This window comes from Bos grunniens, chromosome 3, assembly GCF_055505025.1.
Source record: "Bos grunniens cultivar Pamir isolate PY7600 chromosome 3, Bosgru_T2T1.0, whole genome shotgun sequence".
In the NCBI taxonomy this organism is placed as follows: Eukaryota; Metazoa; Chordata; class Mammalia; order Artiodactyla; family Bovidae; genus Bos; species Bos grunniens.
The window spans coordinates 91,870,545-91,896,256 of NC_141167.1; the positions used below are offsets into that span (position 1 = coordinate 91,870,545).

Consider the following 25,712-nt stretch of genomic DNA (forward strand, 5'->3'; position numbering starts at 1 on the left):
TTACTGAAGAAATCAAAAAGGAAATAAAGTTTCTAGAAACAAATGACAATGAAAACATGACAACTTAAAACCTACAGGATACAGTGAAAGCAGTTCTAAGAGGGAAGTTTATAGCAATACAATCCTCCCTCAAGAAACAAGAAAAACATCGAATAGACAACCTAACTTTACACCTAAAACAACTGGAAAAAGAAGAACAAAAAAACCCCGAAAATTAGCAGAAGAAGGAAATCATAAAGATCTGAGCAGAAATAAATGAAAAAGAAATGAAAGAAACAATAGTAAAGGTTAATAAAACTAAAAGCTGGTTCTTTGAGAAGATAAACAAAATTGACCAGCCTTTAGCCAGACTCATCAACAAAATTAGAAATGAAAAAGGAGAAGTTACAACAGACAATGCAGAAATACAAAGATTATAAGAGACTATTATGAACAACTATGTGGCAATAAAATGGATAACTTGGAAGAAATGGACAGATTCTCAGAAAAGTTCAATCTAGAAAAAAAAGAGGCTACAAGTAGTTCCATTTTCCCCATCTTTAATTCCATGGAACAGGAAGGTAAACAAGGAAAGAACAATATGAAATTATTATCACTTGAAAATTTCTCTTCAAGTTTTTGTAGTGTTTTTTCTTGAAAGTCTACTGGCCTGTGAGCTTATTTAGGAGTTAAAAGCAATGATAATGCACTTTTTAATGTACTTCTTACTAATAGGGCACAGAAGCACTTAGAACTGAGTGCTTTCTTGAAACTGAAAAATTGCAATTCTAAAAATGTATCCTCAAGAACATATTGTACAACACAGGGAATATGACCAATATTTTATAATAGCTATAAATGAAATATAATCTTTAAAAATTGTGAATCACTACACCGTACACCTGCTATATATAACATTGTACATCAACTATACTCCAAAAAGAAAAATTTTAAGTAAAAAAATAAATTAAAAAATAAAAATGTATCCTAAAGAAATAATTTAGACAAATGCCAAAAGATGTAAATATAGAAGGCCATGCATTACAACATTGTGTCTAATAGCAAAAAAAATAAATAAATAACTTCATGTCTAACAGCAAAAAAAAAAAAAAAAAAAAAAAGACTGAACCAGGAAGAAATAGAAATTATTAACAACCCAATTACAAGCACTGAAATCGAAGCTGTGATCAAAAATCTCCCAAAAAACAAAAGCCCAGGACCAGATGACTTCATGGGAGAATTCTATCAAATATTTAGAGAAGAGCTAATGCCTATCCTTTTAAAACTCTTTCAAAAAATTGCCAAGGAAGGGACACTTCCAAACTCATTCTATGAGGCCACTATCACCCTGATACCAAAACCAGACAAAGACAGCACAAAAAAAGAAAACTATAGGCCAATATCACTGGTGAACATAGATCCAAAATCCTCAACAAAATTTTAGCAAATAGAATTCAGCAACAGATCTAAAAGCTCACACACCATGATCAAGTTGGGTTTATTCCAGGAATGCAAGGATTCTTCAATATACACAAATCAATCAATGTGATAAACTATATTAACAAATTGAAAGATAAAAACCATATTATAATCTCAATAGATACAGAAAAAGCCTTTGACAAAATTCAGCACCCATTTATGATTAAAACTCTTCAAAAAATGGGTATAAAAGGAAACTACCTCAACATAGTAAAGGCCATATATGATAAGCCTACAGCAAACATTGTTTTCAATGGTGAAAAACTGAAAGCATTCCCCCTAAGATCAGGAACAAGACAAGGGTGTCCACTTTCTCCACTTTTATTCAACATATTTCTGGAAGTCCTAGCTAGAGCAATCAGAGAAGAAAAAGAAATAAAAGAAATCCAGATCAGAAAAGAAGAAGTAAAGCTCTCCCTGTTTTCAGATGACATGATACTGTACATAGAAAACCCTAAAGATAATATCAGAAAATTCCTAGAGCTAATCGGTGAATTTAGCAAAGTTGCATGATATAAAATCAATACACAGAAATCACTTGCATTTCTATATACTAAAAATGAAAAATCAGAAAGAGAAATTAAGGAATCAATCCCATTCACCACTGCAACAAAAAGAATTAAATATCTAGGAATAAACTTACCTAAGGAGACAAAAGAACTGTACACAGAAAATTGTAAGACACTAATGAGAGAAATCAAAGATGACATAAACAGATGAAGAGGTATTCCATGTTCCTGGGTAGGAAGAATCAATATTGTGAAAATGACTATACTACCAAATGCAATCTACAGATTCAATGTGACCCCTATCAAATTACCAATGGCTTTTTTCACAGAATTAGAACAAAACCTTTCACAATTCATATGGAAACACAAAAGACCCCGAATAGCCAAAGCAGTCTTGAGAAAGAAAAATGGAGCCAGAAGAATCAACCTTCCTGCCTTCAGATTATACTACAAAGCTACGGTCATCAACACACTATGGTACTGGCACAAAAACAGAAATATAGACCAATGGAACAAGATAGAAAGCCCAGAAATAAACCCATGCACCTATGGGTACCTTATTTTTGACAAAGGAGGCAAGAATATACAATGGGGCAAAGACAGCCTCTTCAATAAATGGTGCTGGGAAAACTGGACAGCTACATGTAAAAGAATGAAACTTCCTAACACCATACACAAAGATAAACTCAAAATGGATTACAGACCTCAATGTAAGACCAGAAACTATAAAACTCTTAGAGAAAAACATAGGCAGAACACTCGATGACATAAATCAAAGCAAGATCCTCTATGACCCACCTCCTAAGGTAACGGAAATAAAAACAAAAGTAAACAAGTGGGACCTGATTAAACTGAAAAGCTTTTGCACAGCAAAGAAAACTATAAGCAAGGTGAAAAGACAAGCCACAGAATGGGAGAAAATAATAGCAAATGAAACAACTGACAAAGGATTAATTTCCAAAATAGACAAGCAGCTCATACAACTCAATACAAGAAAAACAACCCAATCAAAAAGTGGAGAAAAGACCTAAGCAGACAGTTCTCCAAAGGAGACATATAGATGGCTAATAAACACATGAAAAGGTGCTCAACATCACTCATTATTAGAGAAATGCAAATCAAAACTACTATGAGATACCACCTCACACCGGTCAGAATGGCCATCGTCAAAAAGTCTACAAACAATAAATGCTGGAGAGGGTGTGGAGAAAAGGGAACGCTCTTGCACTGTTGTTGGGAATGTAAATTGATACAGCCACTATGGAAGACGGTATGGAGATTCCTTAAAAAACTAGGAATAAAACCACCATATGACACAGCAATCCCACTCCTACACATATACCCTGAGGAAACCAAAATTGAAAGAGACACATGTATCCCATTGTTCATTGCAGCACTATTTACAATAGCTAGAACATGCAAGCAACCTAGATGTCCATCAACAGATGAATGGATAAAGAAGTTGTGGTACGTATACACAATGGAATATTACTCAGCCATAAAAAGGAATGCCTCTGAGTCAGCTCTGATGAGCTGGATGAACCTAGAACCTATTATACAGTGAAGTGAGTCAGAAAGGGAAAGATAAATATCATATTCTAATGCATATATATGAAATCTAGAAAAATGGTACTGAAGAATTTATTTACAGGCCAACAATGGAGAAACAGACATAGAGAATAGACTTATGGACATGGGGAGAGGGGAGGAGAGGGTGAGATGTATGGAAAGAGTGACATGGAAACTTACATTACCATATGTAAAATAGATAGCCAATAGGAATTTGCTATATGGCTCAGGAAACTCAAACAGGGGCTCTGTATCAATCTAGAGGGGTGGGGTAGGGTGGGAGATGGGAGAGAGGTTCAAAAGGGAGGGGATAAATGTATACCTATGGCTGATTCATATTAAGGTTTGACAGAAAGCAGCAAAATTCTTAATGCAAGTTACCTGGCTAAAGGAAGGGTAACTATGATTTAGGACAGTGGTTATCAAAACTACTCTCCAGAAGCACCTGGAGAACTTGCCGGCCCCACCCCCCCCCCACCTCCAGAGTTTCTGCTTCAGTTCATCTGAGGTGGGGCCCAAAAGTTTGCATTTCTAATGAGTTCCCCGGGTGATACTGATGCTTCTTGTCTGGGGACCACATTTTGAGAACCACCAATTTAGGAACTAAGTTAATTGTCTGAAAAAGCCAATCTACAAGTGAATATTCTAGAATCCTAAAGATAGATGTTTTGAAGAACCAGACAATTTCTAAGTCTGAAAGTAACAAGGTTAAGAAAATAGCAAGTGCCTATTGAGAAAAACTCACCCCATCTTTTAGCAACATCCACGTGTAATCAATAGCACAGAGAACACCAGTCCTTCCACAACCAGCACTGAAATGAAAGATCACAGTAGCATGTATAGTTGCAGAGAGTGGATTGTAGCTAAAAAATTTCACCAGCAGATTTGAGGAAGAAGAAATCTAGAGACCATGAAACTGTCTAAACCCTACCATTTCCCAGAACACGTTTTTCAGTTGCCACAGACTACACCAAGCCTCAGGACAGGTCTTAGGCAAGTTCTCACAGCAAAACATCTCTAGAGTTGTGCTGTTCACAAGTAATTTACCAGAAAAAAAAATCATTAACTCTCAGGTTGAATTTATCAGAGTTTCTTCTATTGACCTTTCTCTTTCAATCATTCTCATTTTTAAACTTGATTCCTTTCTGACTGACTGGAAAACATGAGCCTCAAATTAGAAACCTACATCTACATAGGGTTTGAGTTCCAACAAAGTCAGTCTTCCTTTGGTTAAAAGCAGAAGTCCTGGCCTGAGTGTGACATTTGGTTTATTCTGGGGAGAAGGTTCACACAACAGCATCATACCTGCAGTGAATGCATATGGGAACACTGTTATCGTCTTGGTAACAACGCACATCCCAAATGAGCTCAAGAATAGGGTCTATAGATGAAGGCACATCATGGTCTGGCCAGTTCTTATAATGGAACTGATAGATGGTTCGAGTTTCCTATAAAAATAACCAGGATAAAAGGAGAGTTCAAGATTAGCATGTCACCTCATTCTATCACAAGATGACTCTGTCTTACTAAGTAGCATCTTATCTTTTTTGCAATTTATGTAATCTTCTTCCCTACAGACCAGATGCCCTGTAAGAACAATTATAAGTAATTTCAGGTCACTCACTATTGGCCTGTTCCTATCTACTCACAAGAGAAGGTAGATGTGAAAATGGTCCAAACCAGAGCTTCCCAACTGGTATCCTTTAAATGAGTCACAGGCAGGCTGAGGTACTAAATCCCTTTGCCTTAGAGAAACAGAGGAGTCTGAGCTTTCAAGTTGGTTCCCAGCCTCTATTCACCCTAGAAATAATATCATTTTATATGTGGGCCATTGGTGTGAAATAGGTTGGGGAACACAGATTACACCAAAGGTCTCTTTTGGATATTATGGGCTATCCAGAACATCAAAGGCCCTTCCATCCCCTATTATGATATGTCCAGACTGCATCATATACATGTACATTTACTTGCCTGGTCTCTGTGGGCTTTGAGTTTACATTTAGTGTTCTATACTTACACTATTGAACTTGGCTTTTAGAGTCCTGATTGTATAATCAGATTTTCTATTTTCAGCTTCCTAAGAAGTAAATCAAAATATTAGTTATTTCAAAGACTAATATTCAAAAACTACTCTCTATAAAGTAGGTTCTGGAGCATCTGCTCAGCCAAAGCGGAAATAGACATCATACTTACACAGGATATGGAGAAAGGACCAAGTTGCAGTTGCGTGTCTCCTGGTTCAGCCCAGTAGCGCTCACATTTTTTCTGTTGCACAAGGCAAAAGGTGGTGATTTCCTTCCATATATTCTAGTCTTTCCTGGACAATGAAACCCTATCCCCCATTCAGAAGCAAATTCAGCTGTGTTCTTTACCCTAGGTTAGGAATTTCTAATGCCCTTGGACTTCAACACAAGTCTGAATTTTCCAAAGATGGGAAAACAAACCTTAAAGGATATACAAATTTAAGACTTCCTGGAAGTCTCAAAAAGTAGAAATAGGGATCTGACATTTTCAGTATTTCAAAAGGATTAAAACAAAGCTACACCAGCTAACTGAAACCCCAAGTTCCCTTGGTTTTCATTGGAATTGTATCGATTCAGAATGGCAACAGTAGTTTCAAAGAGTGTTGTTCAATAGAAATATAATATGAGCTACATATATAATTAAGACTTTTCTAATAGCCACATTCAAAAATGAAAAAAAATAGTAGGGTTAATTGTTATAATATATCTTAGCCCAATAAATTAAAAAAAATTTCAAGTTGTAATCAAACTAAAATGGTTATTAGATATTTGACATTTTTAAACTGTCTTCAAAATCTAGTATATATTTTATATTTAAAGCATGTTTCAGTTGCTATGCTAAATTTTCATTGGAAATATTTTATATCCATTTAGATTTCATAAAATCTATGGTTGAAAAAGATTCACATACCCAAGTCCAAATTAGATTTTCCAATAACTGAATTAAATATCATTCTTTAAATTTAAATGCATTAAGATAAGCTGAGTTCCTTAGCCACACCAGCATATTTCAAGTGTTCACCAGCCATACATGGTTAGTGAAGGCCTTGCCAAGTGGCACAAAAGGAGCTCTGACTGGCAGTCTAAAATGTCTGATTAATAACAACGGGAAAATGAATTGTTATTTTAAAAAGTATACTTTATTTTTAAAACACAGGGGAAATGGGCAAAAGAGGTTCTCACGGGTTTAAAAAAAAGCCTTGAGAATCATTTGGCCTTCCCAAACTGAAGACTAGGAAGATGAGCATAAATGTCTACCAAGTCACAGTTAAGGAAAATTCTGCTACCAAGTTTCCCCCTTCGTTTTCTTTTTTCCTTTAGGTTTACTAAACAGCAACTCACCTTTCCCATTTCAAACTCCATGCACGCCATAACAATGATCTAGGGTGATAAAATAGAGACTTAAACACTGATACAGTTAGAAAAGCAGTTAATACATGAGTCCCAGAGTCCAAAAGTGTCGTACTTTTTTTTTTTTTTTTATAACTGAAAAAGAAATCCTAATAAATTATAAAATGTTGCTCCTACTCTTCTTTCTTTGTCCTCACTTCCCTTTTCTCTGTTCAAATCAATAAATTCTTGTTAACAAATGAGACTGTTAGAACGAGAACTTTTGTTTCCCTGAACAATAGTGACTGTGATTTTGACTAAAGTTGCCTGAACACCAAAATTCTAGCAACTGACCCCAAAAAGCAATGATTCTGATACATAGGAAACCTCAGTCCCTTACCCCGCCACCCTATCCCCCACATCTCTAAGAACTAGAGAATATAGTAACAAAAAAAAAAAAAGCAACTCTGCACTTACCAGGATGCTGTATTCCCAAATCATCCTCCAGAAGTCCAGGACAGTTGTAGGCAAAGGTCCCTGGGTGGCAATATAAGTCTTGGGTCCATAAACTCCCTAAAGGGAAAGAGAAATTACATGGGGTAACTACAAAAAACATGCTCTTCTTCTTGTCTAGTATTCCTCCACCCCCCACCCCACCCCCATTTTTTTAAGTACCTAGAGAAATACAGAATATTCAATGTACCTTAATGAAGTTGGCATTGATGTAGCTGGAATCCTCATCAGAGGTTATCATGCACAGTTCTACTAGGCTATGGTCATCTATAATACAAAAGAAAGACTAATTAAGAGGGTTTGGTCAGAGGGCTTCTGTAAGTCTGAAACTAGCACTGTGAATAGTGGATGCTCATAAGTGATTAAAGAGTGAATGAATGAGTGAATGTTCTTTTGTAGTCATATACAGTACAAACTAATTTGTCAAAGCCATGATCCAGGATTAGGAATAGCAACCAATGGGTAAAAAGAGATAAGATGACTGAATTAGGGGAAAGGTAAAGTTTAAAGGGAGAAATGAAACTTACAGGGCAAAATATCCTTGTATCTGTTTTTCTTGATATTCTTGGGCCTCTCAGCCACAGTTGTAGGATAGGTTTTATCTGCCTTATACTTGGAGGATAATCTTTTCAGCGTCTGTAATAAAATCACAATAATTCAATCATCCTAGGGAAAAGAGGCAAGAAGCTATCTCTAGAGAGATTTCCTTCCCCTCTGCCCAAATATTCCACTTTAGCTGTTTTAGCTTCCCTGGTGGCTCAGACTGTAAAGAATCTGCCTGCAGTGCAGGAGACCCAGGTTTGATCTCTGGGTCAGGAAGATCCCCTGGAGAAGGGAATGGCTACCTACTCCAGTATTCTTGCCTGGAGAATCCCATGGACAGAGGAGTCTGGAAGGTTACAGTCCATGGGGTTGTAAAGAGACAGACACAACTGAACAACTAACACACACTCACACATAGTATCCTCTAGGGCTGGTTCCATTCACAAGGGAGCCCAGAGCATAAGGACAACAGGGTTCAGTGACATTTGGAGAAGTGAAAAGATCACACTTAAGGCAACTGAGCTACAAATAGAAAAAACTTAGAGGTGAAACTAGTGAATATTTTTTAAAAAATAACATCTTCTGAGCACAAATTCTGTGTTCCATCCAAAGAGACAGATAGTAAACGTTTGACTGACTTTCTTTACAGCTATTACAGGACTATTTTAAGTAGAAATGGAGCTTAAGATGAATACCATCTCTCTAGTTAGCAAAATTTCCAAGATTTCAGTCCCCAAAGCAGTCATTCTTTTATATAACCTAAACTTCAAGCCCACCCCTCAACCAAACATGAATCTTTAAATAGTATCACATTTCATTTGTAGACTATGATCTGGGTCAGTCAGAGGGTAGCATAATATGGTTGAAAAAGGCAGTGAAGTGTCTCCTTAAAAGTATCTCCTTATTCTCTGTTTTAAAGATGAGGAAACTGAGGCACAGAGAAATAAGTGCCCCAAGATCACAAAACTACCAAACACAATGTTCAGAATTCTAAACTGAGGTAGCCTAGAACTGGAGTCAGCGCTTAACCTATGTTGTGACCTGTATCCCATGACTAACGGCAGTCACTGGAGATGTGTGGGCATCTGTATTGTTAACCAGCTTTGTGGTTGATTCCAGTGTATATATCCGAGATGGGCACAGTACTGGCTGAATGAAGTTGGGCAAGTTATTTAATCTTTCAGTGTCTCAGTTGCTTTTTAAGTAAAGTGGGAGAATATTTGTCTTAGAGTTGTGAGTGAATTAAATGAGTTATCATATGTGCAGTACTGGTACAGAGTACCTGTTTAATAAAGAAAAGGTGTTGTTACTAAAACAATAAATAAATAAAATTATTCTCACTTGCCAATATTATAGTACAGAGTGAAATTTTGGGTCAGAAGAAATGATAGTTCCTCTTTAGCTCCATCTGATGAATCAACTTCACTCCATGTAATGAATCATCTTCATCCCAGATCCCATTATGACTCAAAGAAACTTCATGTAGTAGATCTGAAAACTGTATTGACTGTTACTCAGTTTGAGAAAGACAAGGGAAAAACATCCGTGGTAGCTAATAAATATTTATTGACTTGAACTGCAGAAAATAATTTTCATTATTTACCCACTATTTAATGATGACTTGGTCATGTGAAGATTATTATTTACTTCCTATGGGTCAGATCCCTCAGCATCTTCTCAGTCTTCATTCTCTTTAACTTAACTTCCTTCTTGAAATTTCCTCCTCCTTTTGCCCTTATTAGTCTATATCATTTTGGTTCTCCTCTTTCTTTTCTGACTTCTCTTTCCCTCTTCACATTCTTTCTTAATGCCTGTATGTCTGCTTCTGTCTCTAATTGTTAATTATCCAACATTCCAAAGTTAGGTCCTCAACTCTCTGCTCTTCTCACTAAGTACATTTGCTCAGAAACATCATCATAGAAGACGTACCAATGTTTTTAAAAATGTATCTAAGTGATTCACATTGAATTATAATTCCAACCCCTATTGGATAACTTTCAATTTTTTTCAATGAGATTTGATTACTAATTTCCAGTCCTGAATTTCCAACCACGTTCTAGACATCTCCACTTAGATGTCTCAAACTGAGCACATCCCAAACTAAAATCATCACTGTCCTTACTGTGGAAAAGGCAATGGCACCCCACTCCACTTGCCTGGAAAATCCCATGGATGGAGGAGCCTGGTAGGCTGCAGTCCATGGGGTCTCTGAGAGTCGGAAATGACTGAGCGACTTCACTTTCACTTTTCACTTTCATGCATTGGAGAAGGAAATGGCAACCCACTCCAGTATTCTTGCCTGGAGAATCCCAGGGATGGGGGAGCCTGGTGGGCTGCCGTCTATGGGGTCACACAGAGTCGGACCCGACTGAAGTGACTTAGCAGCAGCAGCAGCAGCAATCGTACTAAACTATTGCTTTCCTTATCTCTCTCATGCTAAAAACTACTTCAGCTAATCTCTCTTGCTACTAGAAAAAAAGAAAAACTCCTTAACCGGGTTTTTCTGATTCTCCTCAGTTGGATCCCAAGTTAATTTTCCCATATTCCCTACTGTCCTACAGTTATGAGTCTCCCAAAGATTCATTTCTAGCTTCTTTCAAGATTGTACAAACTGATGTCACTGACAATTATATGTAACATCACTCCTTTAAAACTATGGGTTTCCTTTCCTTTCTCATAAAAATTTATATACCCAGTACTGCTTCTGCTTTTCTCACCCATGATTATGGACTATTTTTTTCCACAGGGTAAACTAATAGATAGCAATAAGGAAATAGAAAAAGAAAATTTCTCATGTGACTGGCAATAAGCGAAAAAAAAAAACTTAAAAAGAAGGAAATCACTATTTTACTTAATTGTTTATATTTCATGTAGAGTTTTCACATAATTAGGATGTATATCTATCTGTAGGAGTTTACTTAAGGACACTAATAACTTAAGTCATTTTTTAAAAATGGGTGAGAAAGGGAGAATCTAAAATAAAGGAATGATGACACAGAGAGACAGAGATAAGAAAGGTAGGTGAAAATAAAAATTTGTTCCAACAAATCATCCAAATTCATCATTAGATTTCAAAATTAGCTCAGGGTAACTTAATAGCTGAGTCTGCAAGGAGAGGGAAAAAGTTGGGGTCATGAGAGATTTGTTAGCTGGGACTTCATTATACAACAAATTATCAAATATCTTGAATCTAATTAAACTGATTCCAAATAATAAATAGATCATTAATCATTATAACAACTCAAAGTATAGAAGAGAATGCTTTTTCCAAATAACAATGACAAATGGAACAGACAACTGTCTGCTTATCTGCTGGACCACAAATGCCAGCATGTATTGTTTTAATGACCATTTTTTTCTGTTTCTAGAGTTAAATCAGACACAGGCAACCTATATAAAAGCAGATATATAGTCACTTGTTAAATCCTAGTTTCTTACCATGGTTTGAATTCTTGTGGGTTTTCAGAATTGAATTTAGGAAGAGAGATGCTGAAATTATCTTTATGTAGCATATTTTTACACCAAAATGGATGAAAGCGGACTAGTTTCAGAATTTAAGGATGTAACACAAATACATGAAAGACCGTAAAATATTTCCAACTTATGCCAATATCCAAGTTATACCAATTTTCAGCTCTCTCTGATCTTGTGCACCTTTATAATGATAATTTTCAACTAGCCATTGATTCTAGGGCTGCTGAAAAGATGTCAAATCCCAGAGAAGCTCATTCTAAAACTCTCCAGAACAGTTTATACTGTTATACTGTTTTTGTTTGTCTTGCTTTGCTCACTTGTGGAATGCTTTCCAGGGAGAATGCCATAGCCAAAGTTCTTTTTGAAAGGTATGCCTGAATTAATTTGGCAAAATTTCACAGATAAAAGTTTTATATATGTGTAATGTATTATTGTTTAGCTGTCTTGACTGCCACCTTCAACAATGGGAGAGAATGGATTTTTTTAATTAATTAATTTTTTATTGAAGGATAATTGCTTTACAGAATTTTGCTGTTTTCTGTCAAACCTCAGCATGAATCAGCCATAGGTGTACATATATCCTCTACCTTTTGAACCTCCCTCCCATCTCCTACCCCATCCCACCCTTCTAGATTGATACAAAGCCCCTGTTTGAGTTTCCTGAGTTTCCATACAGCAAATTCCTATTGGCTATCTATTTTACACATGGTAATATAAGTTTACATGTCACTCTTTCCATACATCTCACCCTCTCCTCCCCTCTCCCCATGTCCATAAGTCTGTTCTCTGTCTGTTTCTCTATTGTTGGCCTGTAGATAAATTCTTCAGTACCATTTTTCTAGATTTCATATATATGCATTAGAATATGATATTTATCTTTCCCTTTCTGACTCACTTCACTGTATAATAGGTTCTAGGTTCATCCAGCTCATCAGAGCTGACTCAGAGGCATTCCTTTTCATGGCTGAGTAATATTCCATTGTGTATATGTACCACAACTTCTTTATCCATTCATCTGTTGATGGACATCTAGGTTGCTTGCATGTTCTAGCCATTGTAAATAGTGCTGCAATGAACAATAGGATACATGTGTCTCTTTCGATTTTGGTTTCCTCAGGGTATATGCGTAGGAGTGGGATTGCTGTGTCATATGGTGGTTTTATTCCTAGTTTTTTAAGGAATCTCCATACCGTCTTCCATAGTGACTGTATCACTTTACATTCCCAACAACAGTGCAAGAGCGTTCCCTTTTCTCCTCACCCTCTCCAGCATTTATTGTTTGTAGACTTTTTGATGATGCCATTCTGACTGGTGTAAGGTGACATCTCATAGTAGTTTTGATTTGTATTTCTCTAATAATGAGTGATGTTGAGCACCTTTTCATGTGTTTATTAGCCATCCATATGTCTCCTTTGGAGAACTGTCTGTTTAGGTCTTTTTCCCACTTTTTGATTCGGTTGTTTGTCTGACGATGAGTTATATGAGCTGCTTGTCTATTTTGGAAATTAATCCTTTGTCAGTTGTTTCATTTGCTATTATTTTCTTCCATTTTGAGGGCTGTCTTTTCACTTTGCTTATAGTTTCCTTTGCTGTGCAAAAGCTTTTAAATTTAATCAGGTCCTACTTGTTTACTTTTGTTTTTATTTCCATTACTCTAGGAGGTGGGTCATAGAGGATCTTGCTTTGATTTATGTCGTCGAGTGTTCTGCCTATGTTTTCCTCTAAGAGAATGGATTTTTATTTCCTACTCTGTTCCTTCTCCCAGAGTTATCTGGCTGGATGACAAATGCAGACATTCTTTTAGCAAAACATCACATAGGAAATGCCTGTAGAACTGTTAATTTGGAAAGTGTGAAAGATTTTTTTTTTTTTTTCAGATGTCTTACCTAAAGGTCAGATTACTGTGAAGGTCTTTTTCTCACTCCCCTTCTCTCTCTGCTAGACCCTCAGGGCTCCAACACCCAACCAGGGAATAAAGCAGAGCCAACTCAGGACAGAGAACTAGTAAACCTCACAAGAATAAGAGAAAATCTGAAGGTTGGAAGGAAAAGAGTATAAAAGAGAAAGCAGAGCCATGAGGGTGGGTTGGGTTGGGGGAGAAAAGAGAGGTTGAAGGGAGAAAGTATTTCTCTACCAACCGCAAAGTGGATATGAGTTCCCTAAAGGCAGCACCAATGAGAGAAATCAGGGAATGAAGAAAAGCTGCTGAGAGAATAGAGAAAAGGGGCCTCCTGAGTCCTGATCATTTGTAATGTATGAGAAATGATTCTGTGCATATGCTTGATAAGCTAAAAGTATGCTGATTTGGTTTGTGGACTATACCCCTTTTCTTTCTTTCTTTTTTTTTTTGGAATAATTTTTTAATATTTATTTTTATTTATTTATTTGGCTGTGCTGGGTCTTAGTTGCCACATGCAGGATTTTCCATCTTCGTTGCACTATGCAGGATCTTTAGTTGGGGCATTTGAACTCTCAGTTGTGGCATGTGGGATCTAGTTCCCCGACCAGGGATGGAACCTAGGCCCTCTGCATTGGGAGCATGGAGTCTTAGCCTCTGGACCACCAGGAAAGCACCCCCATTTCAAGACAGGAAAACAGAACTGAGGTTCTGGCTATGAAATTGTGGAAATCAGGACTGAATCTATTGCATGCTCTTTTTCACTGACTAGAAAAGCAATTGCTAGTAAATGAATCAACATCACTCTCAAAAGAGAACAGGAAGAAAGAAGAAAGCACAAGACCGCATTTGGTGTTCGCACTCTCTGCCTTGGAGGACTACACTATTGTATAGAAAACAGAGCATAAGTTACATCTGGGTGTGGGGAAAAATCAACCTTGGCCCTCCTGAGCTAGGCAGAAGAGGGGACTCAAAGTTGAAGTGTCTTAAGGTAGTTCTTCATCGCCTTACAATATTACAGTATTGTAATATTACAGTTTTATCTATTCCAAGTCTCCAACAGGATAGAGACAGCATGAATGCAAAGGAATGGAATTAGGAGTTCAGGCCTTTATGTCCAGCAAACAAGGCTACCACTAGCAGGAATGGGGAACAAGACTGAACTGGCCCTGAGTGTGCACGCAATCATCTTCAACTAGACAGGCAAGCTTACGGGGATCGTGTTGCCACACATTGGTCAGGTAAGTGAGCAAGTGGGAAAGCAGTAGCTAAACTTGGATGAGTAAACAAAGAGTTTCAAATTTAGATCAATAAAATGTAAGGATATGGCAAAAAGAAATGGATTTAAATGTATTTTAAATGTCCAGTGAATAACTTTAAACATGGGACTGGATGGTCCTACATGGGACTGGAGGCTGAAGATGGAACTGGAATAAACGAGCTTTACGGATAATATGATATATTTATTCTAATGGAAGCACTAAAAAAATCTGCACCTTAATGGGTACAATGGAGTAGGAAATGGCAACTGACTCCATGATTCTTGCCTGGAAAATTCCACGGAGAGAGGAGCCTGGCGGGCTAAAGTCCATAGTGTTGCAGACAGTCAGACACAACTGAGGGACTGAGCATAATGGGTACAAAAGTCAGGAAATGCTGATAAGTTTGTTCAAGTGATAGGCCAGTTCCCATAAATGAGTCATTTCAACCCAACAGATGTTTGTGCACTTGCTATGCAGGAGGTACTGTGTTCATAACTGCTTGGCTAGTATTGTTATAAATAAATACAGAACTAGGATGTATCTATATCTTCTCTATAGAGCTAAGATGTATCCAGGTCTTCTCTGGTCTGTCTATGTTAAAGTCTTCACAAGTTGCTACAACACCAACCTGACTTCTAGTGCATTATAAACCGACATTAGCACTTGACCTTCAGGACTGGATATCTTCTTTCTATTAGGGTTCATTGAATGCTTCATATTTAATAAATGTCTTTGTATTAATAAATTCCGTATTTACCTTTTCTACAAAAGCACCTCATATCCAGGAAGCATAAAATTCTTTTTTTTGCTTTTTATTGTTTAAATGGAACCCAACAACACTAAAAGAAAAATTTTAATATAGATTTTTTAAAGTAAAAAGTAACACATATGAATTGCAGAAATTTTTAGAATATACAGAACCCATAAAAAGATGATTAAAAATCACCTTATCTATAACCCTCAGAGTTAATTATTCTTAATATTTTGAAATATTACATTCCAGCCTTTTATTCACGTGTGTAATGAAGATGGGCTCATACTGCACATAGGGTTTTATAACTTGCTCTCTTTACTTAACAGTTTGCATTCTTCTACATTATCTGTGGGCCTCCCTGGTGGCTTAAACATTACAGAATCCACCTGCAGACGCTTCTATTGTATGAGATGCAACATAAGTTACTTAACCCATTCCTTTATACTCTTGGACATTTAAGTTGCTTTCAATCTTCCTAAACAATCCAACAATATTACAATAGGTGGCCAGAATCAATATAAATATCTTTCATTATTTCCTTCATGAATTCTTAGGAGTGTTCAACGAATTTGCCTGTTTTGAAGGCTTTTTATCCATATTACAAAATATACATCAGAACCAGTATACAAATTTTGCCTCCAGAAAGTTATAACAGCAATGTTTGAGATCAATATACCAGCCATGTAGAAGCCTGCATAATTCTAAATGCTGACCAACATAAAGATTATGATGTTTTAAGTATAGAGGCATTTGGTAAGTAAAGTGTTATTAGTTGTATTTTATGTTATTTGAATTTCCCTTTACAGTTTCCTCTCTCCAAAACAGTTTTTAGAAGGAAGAAAATACGCTGTAATCGCATCACCCTACCTGTATGAAACTGTGTTCCTGTTTCTGTATTCACATCCAGTCTTTGAACAAATACGTATAGACGTCCAACAAACTCATATATGCATATTTAGCACACTTGCCATTCTCTAAACTCACTTTTTCCACATGATCATACTTTTTTTTTAACACGTGCTTTTTAAATCAAGATGCCTTGACTACCTCCAATATAGAAAAGAAAAAAGCATCTAAGGAGTTTTAACCATAAAGGAATGCATCAAATTGACCAGCATGAAACATATAACCAAGCCTTAACCCATATTTAACACAATGGCTGAAAAGCACATGTAATAAAACCACAGTTGGTTGTAGTAGTTGACCAAAGTGAATACCTATTCCCCTGTAAATTATCATTGATCGGATTTAAAAAATGCATTAAAGGAAGAGGATAATCTTCATTAAGTTTAGAAGAAGGAAAATAAAGTCATTAGTGTCCAGAAAAAAGTGGTGAACACTATCCTGAGGGTTCAAACAAAGAGATGAAGACATTGTATACCATCACAGTTGAGGTCACTAAAATCACCATGCTTATCAAGCAGCTTTCTTACTATCATTGGCTTCTCATGTAAGTTTCTCTCCAAATTCAGAGACTGTGGTGGCCAGTCAATGCAAACTTCTATTCTGACAATTTTTCTCCACCCAAAATTACTAAATTGGCATTCTTATTTTTGGTGAATTTCATATGTATTTGCCTGATTCTGATCATCTCTCAGTGTACTGACAAAATTGATTTTTTAGACCAACAAAGCTAAAGTCAAGACACTGAATTATGGTGACTCAAAATAGTTAATACTACCCTAAGTGACTATTTGGTCTCTCTCAGTGCACTCTCGGAGAAGGCAATGGCAACCCACTCCAGTACTCTTGCCTGGAAAATCCCATGGATGGAGGAGCCTGGTAGGCTGCAGTCCATGGGGTCGCTTAAGAGTCAGGCACAACTGAGCAACTTCACTTTCACTTTTCACTTTCATGCTTGGAGAAGGAAATGGCAACCCACTCCAGTATTCTAGCCTGGAGAATCCCAGGGACAGAAGAGCCTAGTGGGCTGCCGTCTATGGGGTCGCACAGAGTTCAGACACGACTGAAGTGACTTAGCAGCAGCAGCTAAGATCACTCTGTGATCACAGCAGTAATTGCATATATTAAACCTTGGCAGAATTCATAAAAATGGGACTTCAGTGGTCTAGTGGTTAAGACTGTGCTTCTACTGCAGGGGGCATGGGTTTGATCCCTTGTCAGGGAAGCTCTGCCTGCCACACAGTATGGTGTAAAAAAATGCTTTTAAAAAGAATTCATAAAAATGATTAGAAAAAACTAAGACCCATCTACATGCAACTAAATGAATTTTAGAAATACAATGTAGAATGAAAAAGGAAAATATTTAAAATGTATACATGACATTTTATTTACATAGAATTCAAAAACAGGTAAAATTAATCTCTATTGCTTAGTGATATATGGCCTTGAAGCTATGTAAAACAAAGGAAAAAATAATATTGTGATAGTGTTTACCTCTAGTCAGGTGGAAGTTGAGAGGAGCTATGATCTAGAAGGACACCTAAAGGATTTCTGGGGTGTGGCAATGTTCTATTTCTTGATCTGAGTGGTACTTATATAGATACCTGCTTTATTACTAATTGTTAAATTGTATGTGTGTGTTTAAAGCACTTTCCTGTGTGTATGTTATATTCTACAGTTCTCTTAAGAAGTTGAGTGTTGTGCCATGCTAAGTCGCTTCAGTCATGTCCAACCCACCAGGCTCCTCTGTCCGTGGGATTCTCTAGGCAAGAATACTGGAGTGGGTTGCCATGCCCTCCTCCAGGGGATCTTCCTGACCCAGGGATTGAACCTGCGTCTCTTGTGTCTCCTGCTTTGGCAGGCAGGTTCTTTACCACTAGCTCCACCTGGGAAGATGGATGGATAAACAGGAGTGGGGAGATGTGGTGGAGACCAAGAGCACAAACTCAAAAGTTAAATAGTTTTATTTCAAATCTGAGTTCTACAACTTATGATCTCCATGACATTAGGTAAGTTGTTTGATTTCTCTGACCCTCAGTGTCTACCACGTAGCAAATACTATTCTAGTTATTGAGGATATCAATATAAGCAGAAGTAAATCTGAGCCTTGCCTTTGTGGAGCTTCAGTCTGATGGGAAAGCAGACATTAATCAAATAACAACACAAATGAATGTATAATTGGAACTGTGATAAATGCTATGAACACTTTACTAAAGCTGGGGACTGGGGAGAAACTTTTAAAAAATGACAGATGGTGCTGAGGGCTTATTTGATTTATTTAGGGAGGTCAAAGAAGGCTTCTCTGAGAAAGTGACCACCAAATTGATATCTGAAGAATTATGAAGTGTTAAGTAGGTAAAAGAGGAGAGTGAAGGAATATTCATGTGTACAAAGTTCTGTGGCAGAGGAGACATAACAAGGACAAGAAACTGAGCATGCTGTAAAAAGCTGGAGAACTCGGCAGTGGGTCCCTGTGGGACTTTATTAGCGTTCATTACAAATGGCTCTTTGGGAATTAAATAAGGCTCTGTTCTTGAAGCACTCAAGCAGAGAATCTGGAACATGATTCAGTGGGTTAGCTATTATGGAAAATACACAAACAGTAAGTTTATATGAGGAAATGCAGATTGAAAATAGTGATGAAAAGTTTTCAGGCTTGGAAATCAAATTAAAGTAACATAACAAAGTACTGTTTTATACTAATTACATTTAAAAACTAAAACATGATTTTACTTGATGTAGTTTAAGTATAGAGGCTAAGAGGACTTGGAATCAAACATATCAGAGTTCCAAATCCTGGTTTTACTATTTCAAGGATAAGATGAAGATAATTATTTCCTCTTGGGGTTGTTGTAGTGATTAAGATCATATATGGTAAACCACTTTGATAGCCTAGCATATGATAAGCAGTCAAAAAATTTATCTATTACTGTCTTTTTTAGGTATTAACTGAGACTAGTTCATGAGTCGCTAAGTCATGTCTGACTCTTCCCAACCTCGTGGACTGTAGCCCACCAGGCTTCTGTGTCCATGGGAATTCCCAGGCAAGAATCCTGGAATGGGTTGCCATTTCCTTCTCTAGGGAATCTTCCTGACCCAGGGATCAAACCCTGGGCTCCTGTATTGCATGCAGTTTCCTGCATTGCAGGCTGATTCTTTACCTACTGAGCTACCCGGGAAGTGCTGGTGCTAGAGAATATGATCAATTCAGATACTGTAAGTTAAAAAAAACTCTCTTGGAAATACATTTGGCAAAACTTTACCAATTAAATGCTAATACTCTTTGGTCCAGTAATAACACTTTTGGGCATCTAGCTCCAGGATATAATCCAAACAAAGGGAAAACCACAAGGACACCTATTGCAGTGTTATCAATAATCATGAAAAATGAGAAATAACCTCACTTCCAACCACAGAAAAATAAATTATTTGGGTGCCTACTCATGTCAGGCATTTTATATATTTATTCTTTTCACATAAATTTTTCACAGTGAATATTATTTTTGTTACCACTTCTTTTTTTTTTTTTGGCAGGGAGGCCGTGTCTGTTCTTAGTTGCAGCATGTGTGATCTCTCCGTTGAGGTATGTGGGCTTATGGAGGAGGAAATGGCAACCCATTCCAATATTCTTCCCTGGAAAATCCCATGGACAGAGAACCCTGGTGGGCTACAGTCCATGGGGTCACAAAGAGTCAGATACGACTTAGTGTCTGATCATACATACAGGCTTAGTTGCCACGAAGTATGTGGGATCTTAATTCCCCAATCAGGGATGGAACCTCTGTCCGCTGGATTGGAAGGCAGATTCTTAATCACTGGACCACCAGGGAAGTCTAGTTACCACTTAGGTTCTTTGTTCAAGGTCACATAACTAATAATAGGCAGAATGCAAACTTAAACCCAGACTTATATGACTCCAAAGTTGTTACAAGAACAGCAAGACTGCCTTAACTCAAAAGTAAATTCCACCACTTACTAGCTATGTGACCCGGAACAAGTCAGATAACCTCTCTGGGTCTCGGTTTCCTCATCCATAAAATGAAAATAATAACAGTGCCTTCTTCAATAGATTTAAATGAGTTGACATATAAAAGTGTTTAGAACAGTTTCCGTAAGAGGTATAAAAGTATTAGCTATTACTTTATTATATTTTCAATATATTATCCTGCATCAAAAGTCATTAATATAGATTTTAATCAATATGATAATTTTGTTGCAGTAAGTGAAAATATGAGAATATAAAATAATAGCTATGCTTATAATTACAATGATATGAAAAGCATCCTATGAATGGAGAAAAACTAGAATTTTTATACCCCCTAAAATTTTATTTGTTGGGATGTGGGTACTATGGTGATTTTCTTTTAACTTGTAATAGCATTGTTTTATAAAAATGACAATAAAAGTTTTATTCTTTTTAAGTATCTTTAAGATTTTCAATAGTATGATTACATACTGCTATTTCTGCCATATAGAAACTATGCCAACTAGGGACTTACCTTTAGTCTAGGTTCTATGAGGGACTCGGTTATTGGCTGAAGCAAGATATTATTGCATAAGGATTAATTTCACAGACTCTGATATGACAGATCCAGGTTAAATTTCATGTCTATGGTTGAGCAGCTGAGTGAACTTAAGCCAATTATTTAACTTCTTAGAGCTGCATTCTCCTTATCAGTAAGTCAGAGATCAGAACTACCTCATAGGTTTTTTTTTAATAAGTAATAAATAAGATAATGGATGTGATGTTTCCTTGACATCCCACCAAGACCAGCACAATTATAATTAAATATTTAATAGAGTAATTAGTTGTTTAATATCTGCCTCTCTAAGACATCTCTAATGTCTTAAAAAGATAAGCTCCACTAAAGCATGAAGTATCACAGAACCAGTATCCAGCACAATGCTTTGCACGTAGTAAGCACTCAATAAATATTTGAATGAAGGCATGAGAACCTTATAGGAGTGGTTAGTGATAGTTTCAACTGCAGAATTATTATTAAGAGACTTCCCTGATGGTCCAGAGGTTAAGAATGCCAATGCAGGGGACACAGGTTTAATCCCTGGTCTGGGAAGATTCCACATGCCATGGGGCAACCAAGCCCATGTGCTACAACTATTGAAGCTCACATGCTCTAGAGCCCTCGAGCCACAACCACTGAGCCCACATGCTGCAACTACTGAAGCTGTGTGCCCTAGAGTTCATGCTCCACAACAAGAGAAGCCGCCTCGATGAGAAGCCAGAGTGCTGCAGCTAGAGTAGCCCCCGCTTGCTGCAACTAGAGAAAGCCTGAGTGCATCAGTGAAGACCCAGTGCAGCCAAAAATAATAATAAATAAAAGATAAATAAAAATTTTAGACAACAACAAAATAGGAGGATTATTGAGTTTAGCCTTAGCTTGGAAAAAAGACCTTGGCACGAGAAAAAGACCAAAGCAGCCCAGTACCGGCTCTAGCTGTCATAGCAGGGCTTTGTGCGCTGCACAAAGATACTTGACCAAGGGGGAAGTGGGGACTGATAGCTAAGCCATGAACCCAGTGGGGGCAGGGTGTACGGAGTATCTACCTGGAAGTAGAGATATCTTTCGATAATTCCTGCAGAAGTGAAGTGAAGTCGTTAAGTCGTGTCCAACTCTGCGACCCCATGAACTGTAGCCTACCAGACTCCGTCCATGGGATTTTCCATGCAAGAGTACTGGAGTGGGTTGCTATTTACTTCTCCAGGGGATCTTCCCAACCCAGGGATTGAACCCGGGTCTCCCTCATTGTAGGCAGACGCTCTACCGTCTGAGCCACCAGGGAAGTTAATTCCCACAGAGACACTCCTATTTAGGCCAGCAGTGGCCATGTGTCACAGAATCAGCCCTCATATTTCAGAAACATCAAATCCTGGAAGAATATATTCAGAGCTGAAGATGGAATGGGGACATGACCAGGTGGAAAGCCTTCCTATTGAAGAGCAGTATTTACCTTGTCCCAGCCAGCATCCTGGCCCCATTCACCACCCCCCACCTCCCCCCAAGCTACTCTTTCTGGTATCTCAGCTGAACATTTAGGTGGGGCTGAAGGAAAAACTCTGTTTTTCCACTGGAGGACATGAGTCAGTGAACAGTGAGGTTCCACTTAATCACCACCCAAAAACAAGGTTCTTAAAATTAGGAGCTAGAAAAGCAAGGAAGTGATTAATATAAAAGTCAGGAGAGTGATTATTCCTTGGGCAGGGCAGGGTAGGGTGGGTGTGGGGGCGAGGGTGGGGGCGAGGGACCTGATGAGGAAGGGACACATAGGGGCTGACAATGTTCTGTTCTTTGACCTGGTGGTAGTTACTTTACAATTATACTTGGGTTTTATGTAGTTTTCTAAATGTGTATTATCACAATTTTAAACAGCTGGAAAAAACACAAACTATAAAAGGTTTTTAAGCAGGGAAAAAAAAAATAACCAGATCACTTGGTGGTATTAAAAGATCACTTGAGTGTCAAACGGAAAATTGATTGAAGGGAGGGCAAGGCTAGAGCAGAGAAAACAGGAGGTGAGGTAGCTGCTATAATTTGGTGAGAGGTTATAATGACTGAGCTAAGAAGAGGTAAAATGTCAGAGAGGTAGTCTATATTACTTTCTAAAACATAACCAAAATAAAACAGAGGCTGCCCCTGCCCCTTCAGCTCGCTTCTTACCTCTCTGTATTGGAGATATTTGGCTCAGGAGTTCTAGCCCAGGGCCAGGTACATGTTTAAGACACATGGGCCAGGCTTTCTACCTCCCCTCCCTCCCTGCTAATTCTACTAGAGGGACTCAGACTCTTTGGCCAGTGGGAACTAGAGTGTCATTTTTTATGACACCACGGTATTATTGAAGTTGAGCTGACACAAGGGTTTCTATCATAATATGAGATCACATCATAATATCTAATCACTCGAGAATCTGCAGAGCGTTTTCACATCTTACTATCTGGTCGGGAAGATCCCTTGGAGGAGAGCATGGCAACCCACTCCAGTATTCTTGGCTGGAGAATCCCACGGTCAGAGAAACCTGGTGGGTTATAGTACATAGGGTCACACAGAGTCGGACACGACTGAAACAACTTAGCACAAACACATCAGAATGTTAGCTCCGTGAGGGCAAAGGTTTTCTGTTCACTGCTATCTCCTCCGTGCCTGGAACTAAACTTGATACATAGCATGTGCTCAATAAATTTACTGAATGAATAGTCACATTTAAGTATTAGTATTGATCTTTAGTCATCACAATAATCTTGTGCAGAGAGGTAGGACATAAATTATTATCTCCGTTTCAGAACTCAGAAAACAGAGACTCAGTGAGATTAAGGAACATGCCAAGTAGTAAAAAATTCTCTTATTTTTTCAATATCCTCACAACTGCAAAGGTAAGGTTTGAAGTTCTTACAGAGCCGAAACATCAGCTGGAGCTATTCCAAAACACATAATAAGTACTCTCAGACATCCTATGTCATCTGAAGTGCTGGGTTACAAGATGAATGAGGCTGACCCAGTTGCCACTGCATCAGTAAGCACCGTTCTGCTAGAGGAAATACAGTGTCCCTCTAGGTAACCAAACCTTAGGCTACCTTGTGCCTACATTTCTCTCCATCTCCCTCACCTTTCTTTACTCTCCATCCTGGCCATTCCACCCCTCCAAGCAAAAGAAGATTAAGGAAAACCCCGTTACTGTAAAAGCACATGTTCTTTTATTTTTTCTTCATTAAAAAAAGCAAAAATGAATATGGCAGAAAGTAGTTAGGGTGCTCTTCAAGAGTTTTTGTCATCCAAATGGAACCCACTGAAGGGCTCCATAAAAGCATAATGCTCCATGAAAAGTTAGTCTTGGTTTCTTTCCTCTTGACATTAATTAAAATTAGCTCTTTGAAGCATAAACCCAACTCAGATACCTGGGAACTCCAGATGTTCAATTAATATCATATTTATGCAACTGGAATTATGTATGTCATCTATAGGAGTCCTAGTCAAAGTCTAAGAACTAGCAAGGAAAATTTTTAAAACTGTATTTTGGAGAAAATAACTAGAATACACACAAACCACTTAGAGAAATCAAACTTTTAGGTTGCCTTCTTCCCCTGAAAGTTCTGAAATTCACTTTATCCGAAGAACAACTTGATCTATGAGAGTTGAATCACTATCAAACAGTCTATGTAACTGGTCTGAGAGTGTCACACATAGAACTTACCAGAAATTCATTAGCAAACTCCTCTTTGTTACTCTTCCTGTGTTGTGCCTCATCCAAGAACTTCTGCAGAATTTCTCTTTGGTCCATGCTGCAGGGAGAGAGAGACAGTCTACGAGTGGGTTAAGGGAGGGCATGTCAGATGTGTGTCATGGCCGAGACAGCACTGAGAAGCCACTGAAGCCGCTTGAGCAGAGCATGTTGAAGGCTGTGGTTTACTGACTTCATCACAAGCCCTAGAGGAAATTAGTATGTAACCAGCCTCTGTGGTCACACAACAAAGCCAGCACCCTCACTCCTGGGCCCTAGCGCCTCCCTTCTCAAGAAAGCAACCTGGTTGCAGTTCAAGTTTTTAACAAAGAAGAGGGTAGCTAGAACACAACGTATGTGTGGTATGCTTATCTCTGAGACTACTCCATTCCATTGCCTGTGAGCAAACTTCATCATTTTTCTTGCTTCCTAGAGAAAAGGCAGAATTACAGGTTTCCTGGATGGTTTCTGCCACCTCTCATTTCCCCAGTGAGCACAAAAACCCTGTTGACACCTTCTATTTCCTCCTGTCCCAAAAGAACTCCGTAAAAGTTCTTGTGGGCCCAGAAGAGGAGACAGTTTGGAGACACTGTTTGGAGTTAAGACACCTTCTAAAGCTTTCTTGTCAGTGTGATCAGTGGCAATGTCTGTCCATCAGAGAAGGCATTTTTGTTGAATTTTTGCTTCTGCCATATAGAGCTAACTCCCTTTCAGATGAAGCAAAGTCAGCTGCTTCTGAGAGTCTGTGTCTCTCCCAGGGCTGGGGAAGTGCTCACCTCCAGTAAGGGAAGTGCAGCTGATTTCAGGACCCCCACCCCCACCTTCCAGCACTTTCTGAGCTTCATTTGGTTTCTAGATATAAAGACTAAGAGCCCTGGTCTACATGGGATCCACAAGCACAGTGGCCCTGTAAAGAGGACCTGACCAGGAAGTTGGCACAAAATCCCCTGTATTAATGCTAGTAAAATATGAGGGAGCAGAAAGAGAGTAACCAGGCTAGAATACTGGAGAGGGTTGCCACATCCTCCTCCAGCAGATCTTCCTGACCCAGGGATCAAACCCAGGTCTCCTACATCTCCTTCAGTGGCAGGTGGGTTCTTTACCACTAGTGCCACTTGGGAAGTCCCAGTAAAATATGAAGGAACAGAAAAAGAGTCAAATCAACCACTTTGCTGACAACAATACACCTTTTAGGGCAGAAAGCCTGAAGAACTATTTCTAGAGAAGATATTTATACTCTGCAAC

The 25,712-nt window shown here is 38.1% G+C and overlaps 1 protein-coding gene across 1 annotated transcript in view; it reads right to left on the reverse strand.

The window, feature by feature from the left end:
* Window positions 1–24,657, reverse strand: part of PTPN22 (protein tyrosine phosphatase non-receptor type 22) — a 59,143-nt gene extending 34,486 nt beyond the window's left edge. Inside the window, exons 1-9 of the mRNA XM_086391955.1 lie at window positions 24,441–24,657; window positions 7,930–8,038; window positions 7,593–7,669; window positions 7,367–7,462; window positions 6,902–6,940; window positions 5,730–5,801; window positions 5,554–5,613; window positions 4,842–4,984; window positions 4,282–4,348 (exon numbers count right to left, since the gene is read on the reverse strand). Of these exons, the coding sequence (XP_086248081.1) occupies window positions 4,282–4,348; window positions 4,842–4,984; window positions 5,554–5,613; window positions 5,730–5,801; window positions 6,902–6,940; window positions 7,367–7,462; window positions 7,593–7,669; window positions 7,930–8,038; window positions 24,441–24,527 (750 nt within the window). The 5' untranslated portion in view covers window positions 24,528–24,657. The remainder of the gene's footprint in view (window positions 1–4,281; window positions 4,349–4,841; window positions 4,985–5,553; window positions 5,614–5,729; window positions 5,802–6,901; window positions 6,941–7,366; window positions 7,463–7,592; window positions 7,670–7,929; window positions 8,039–24,440) is intronic.
* Window positions 24,658–25,712: the final 1,055 nt, after the last annotated feature.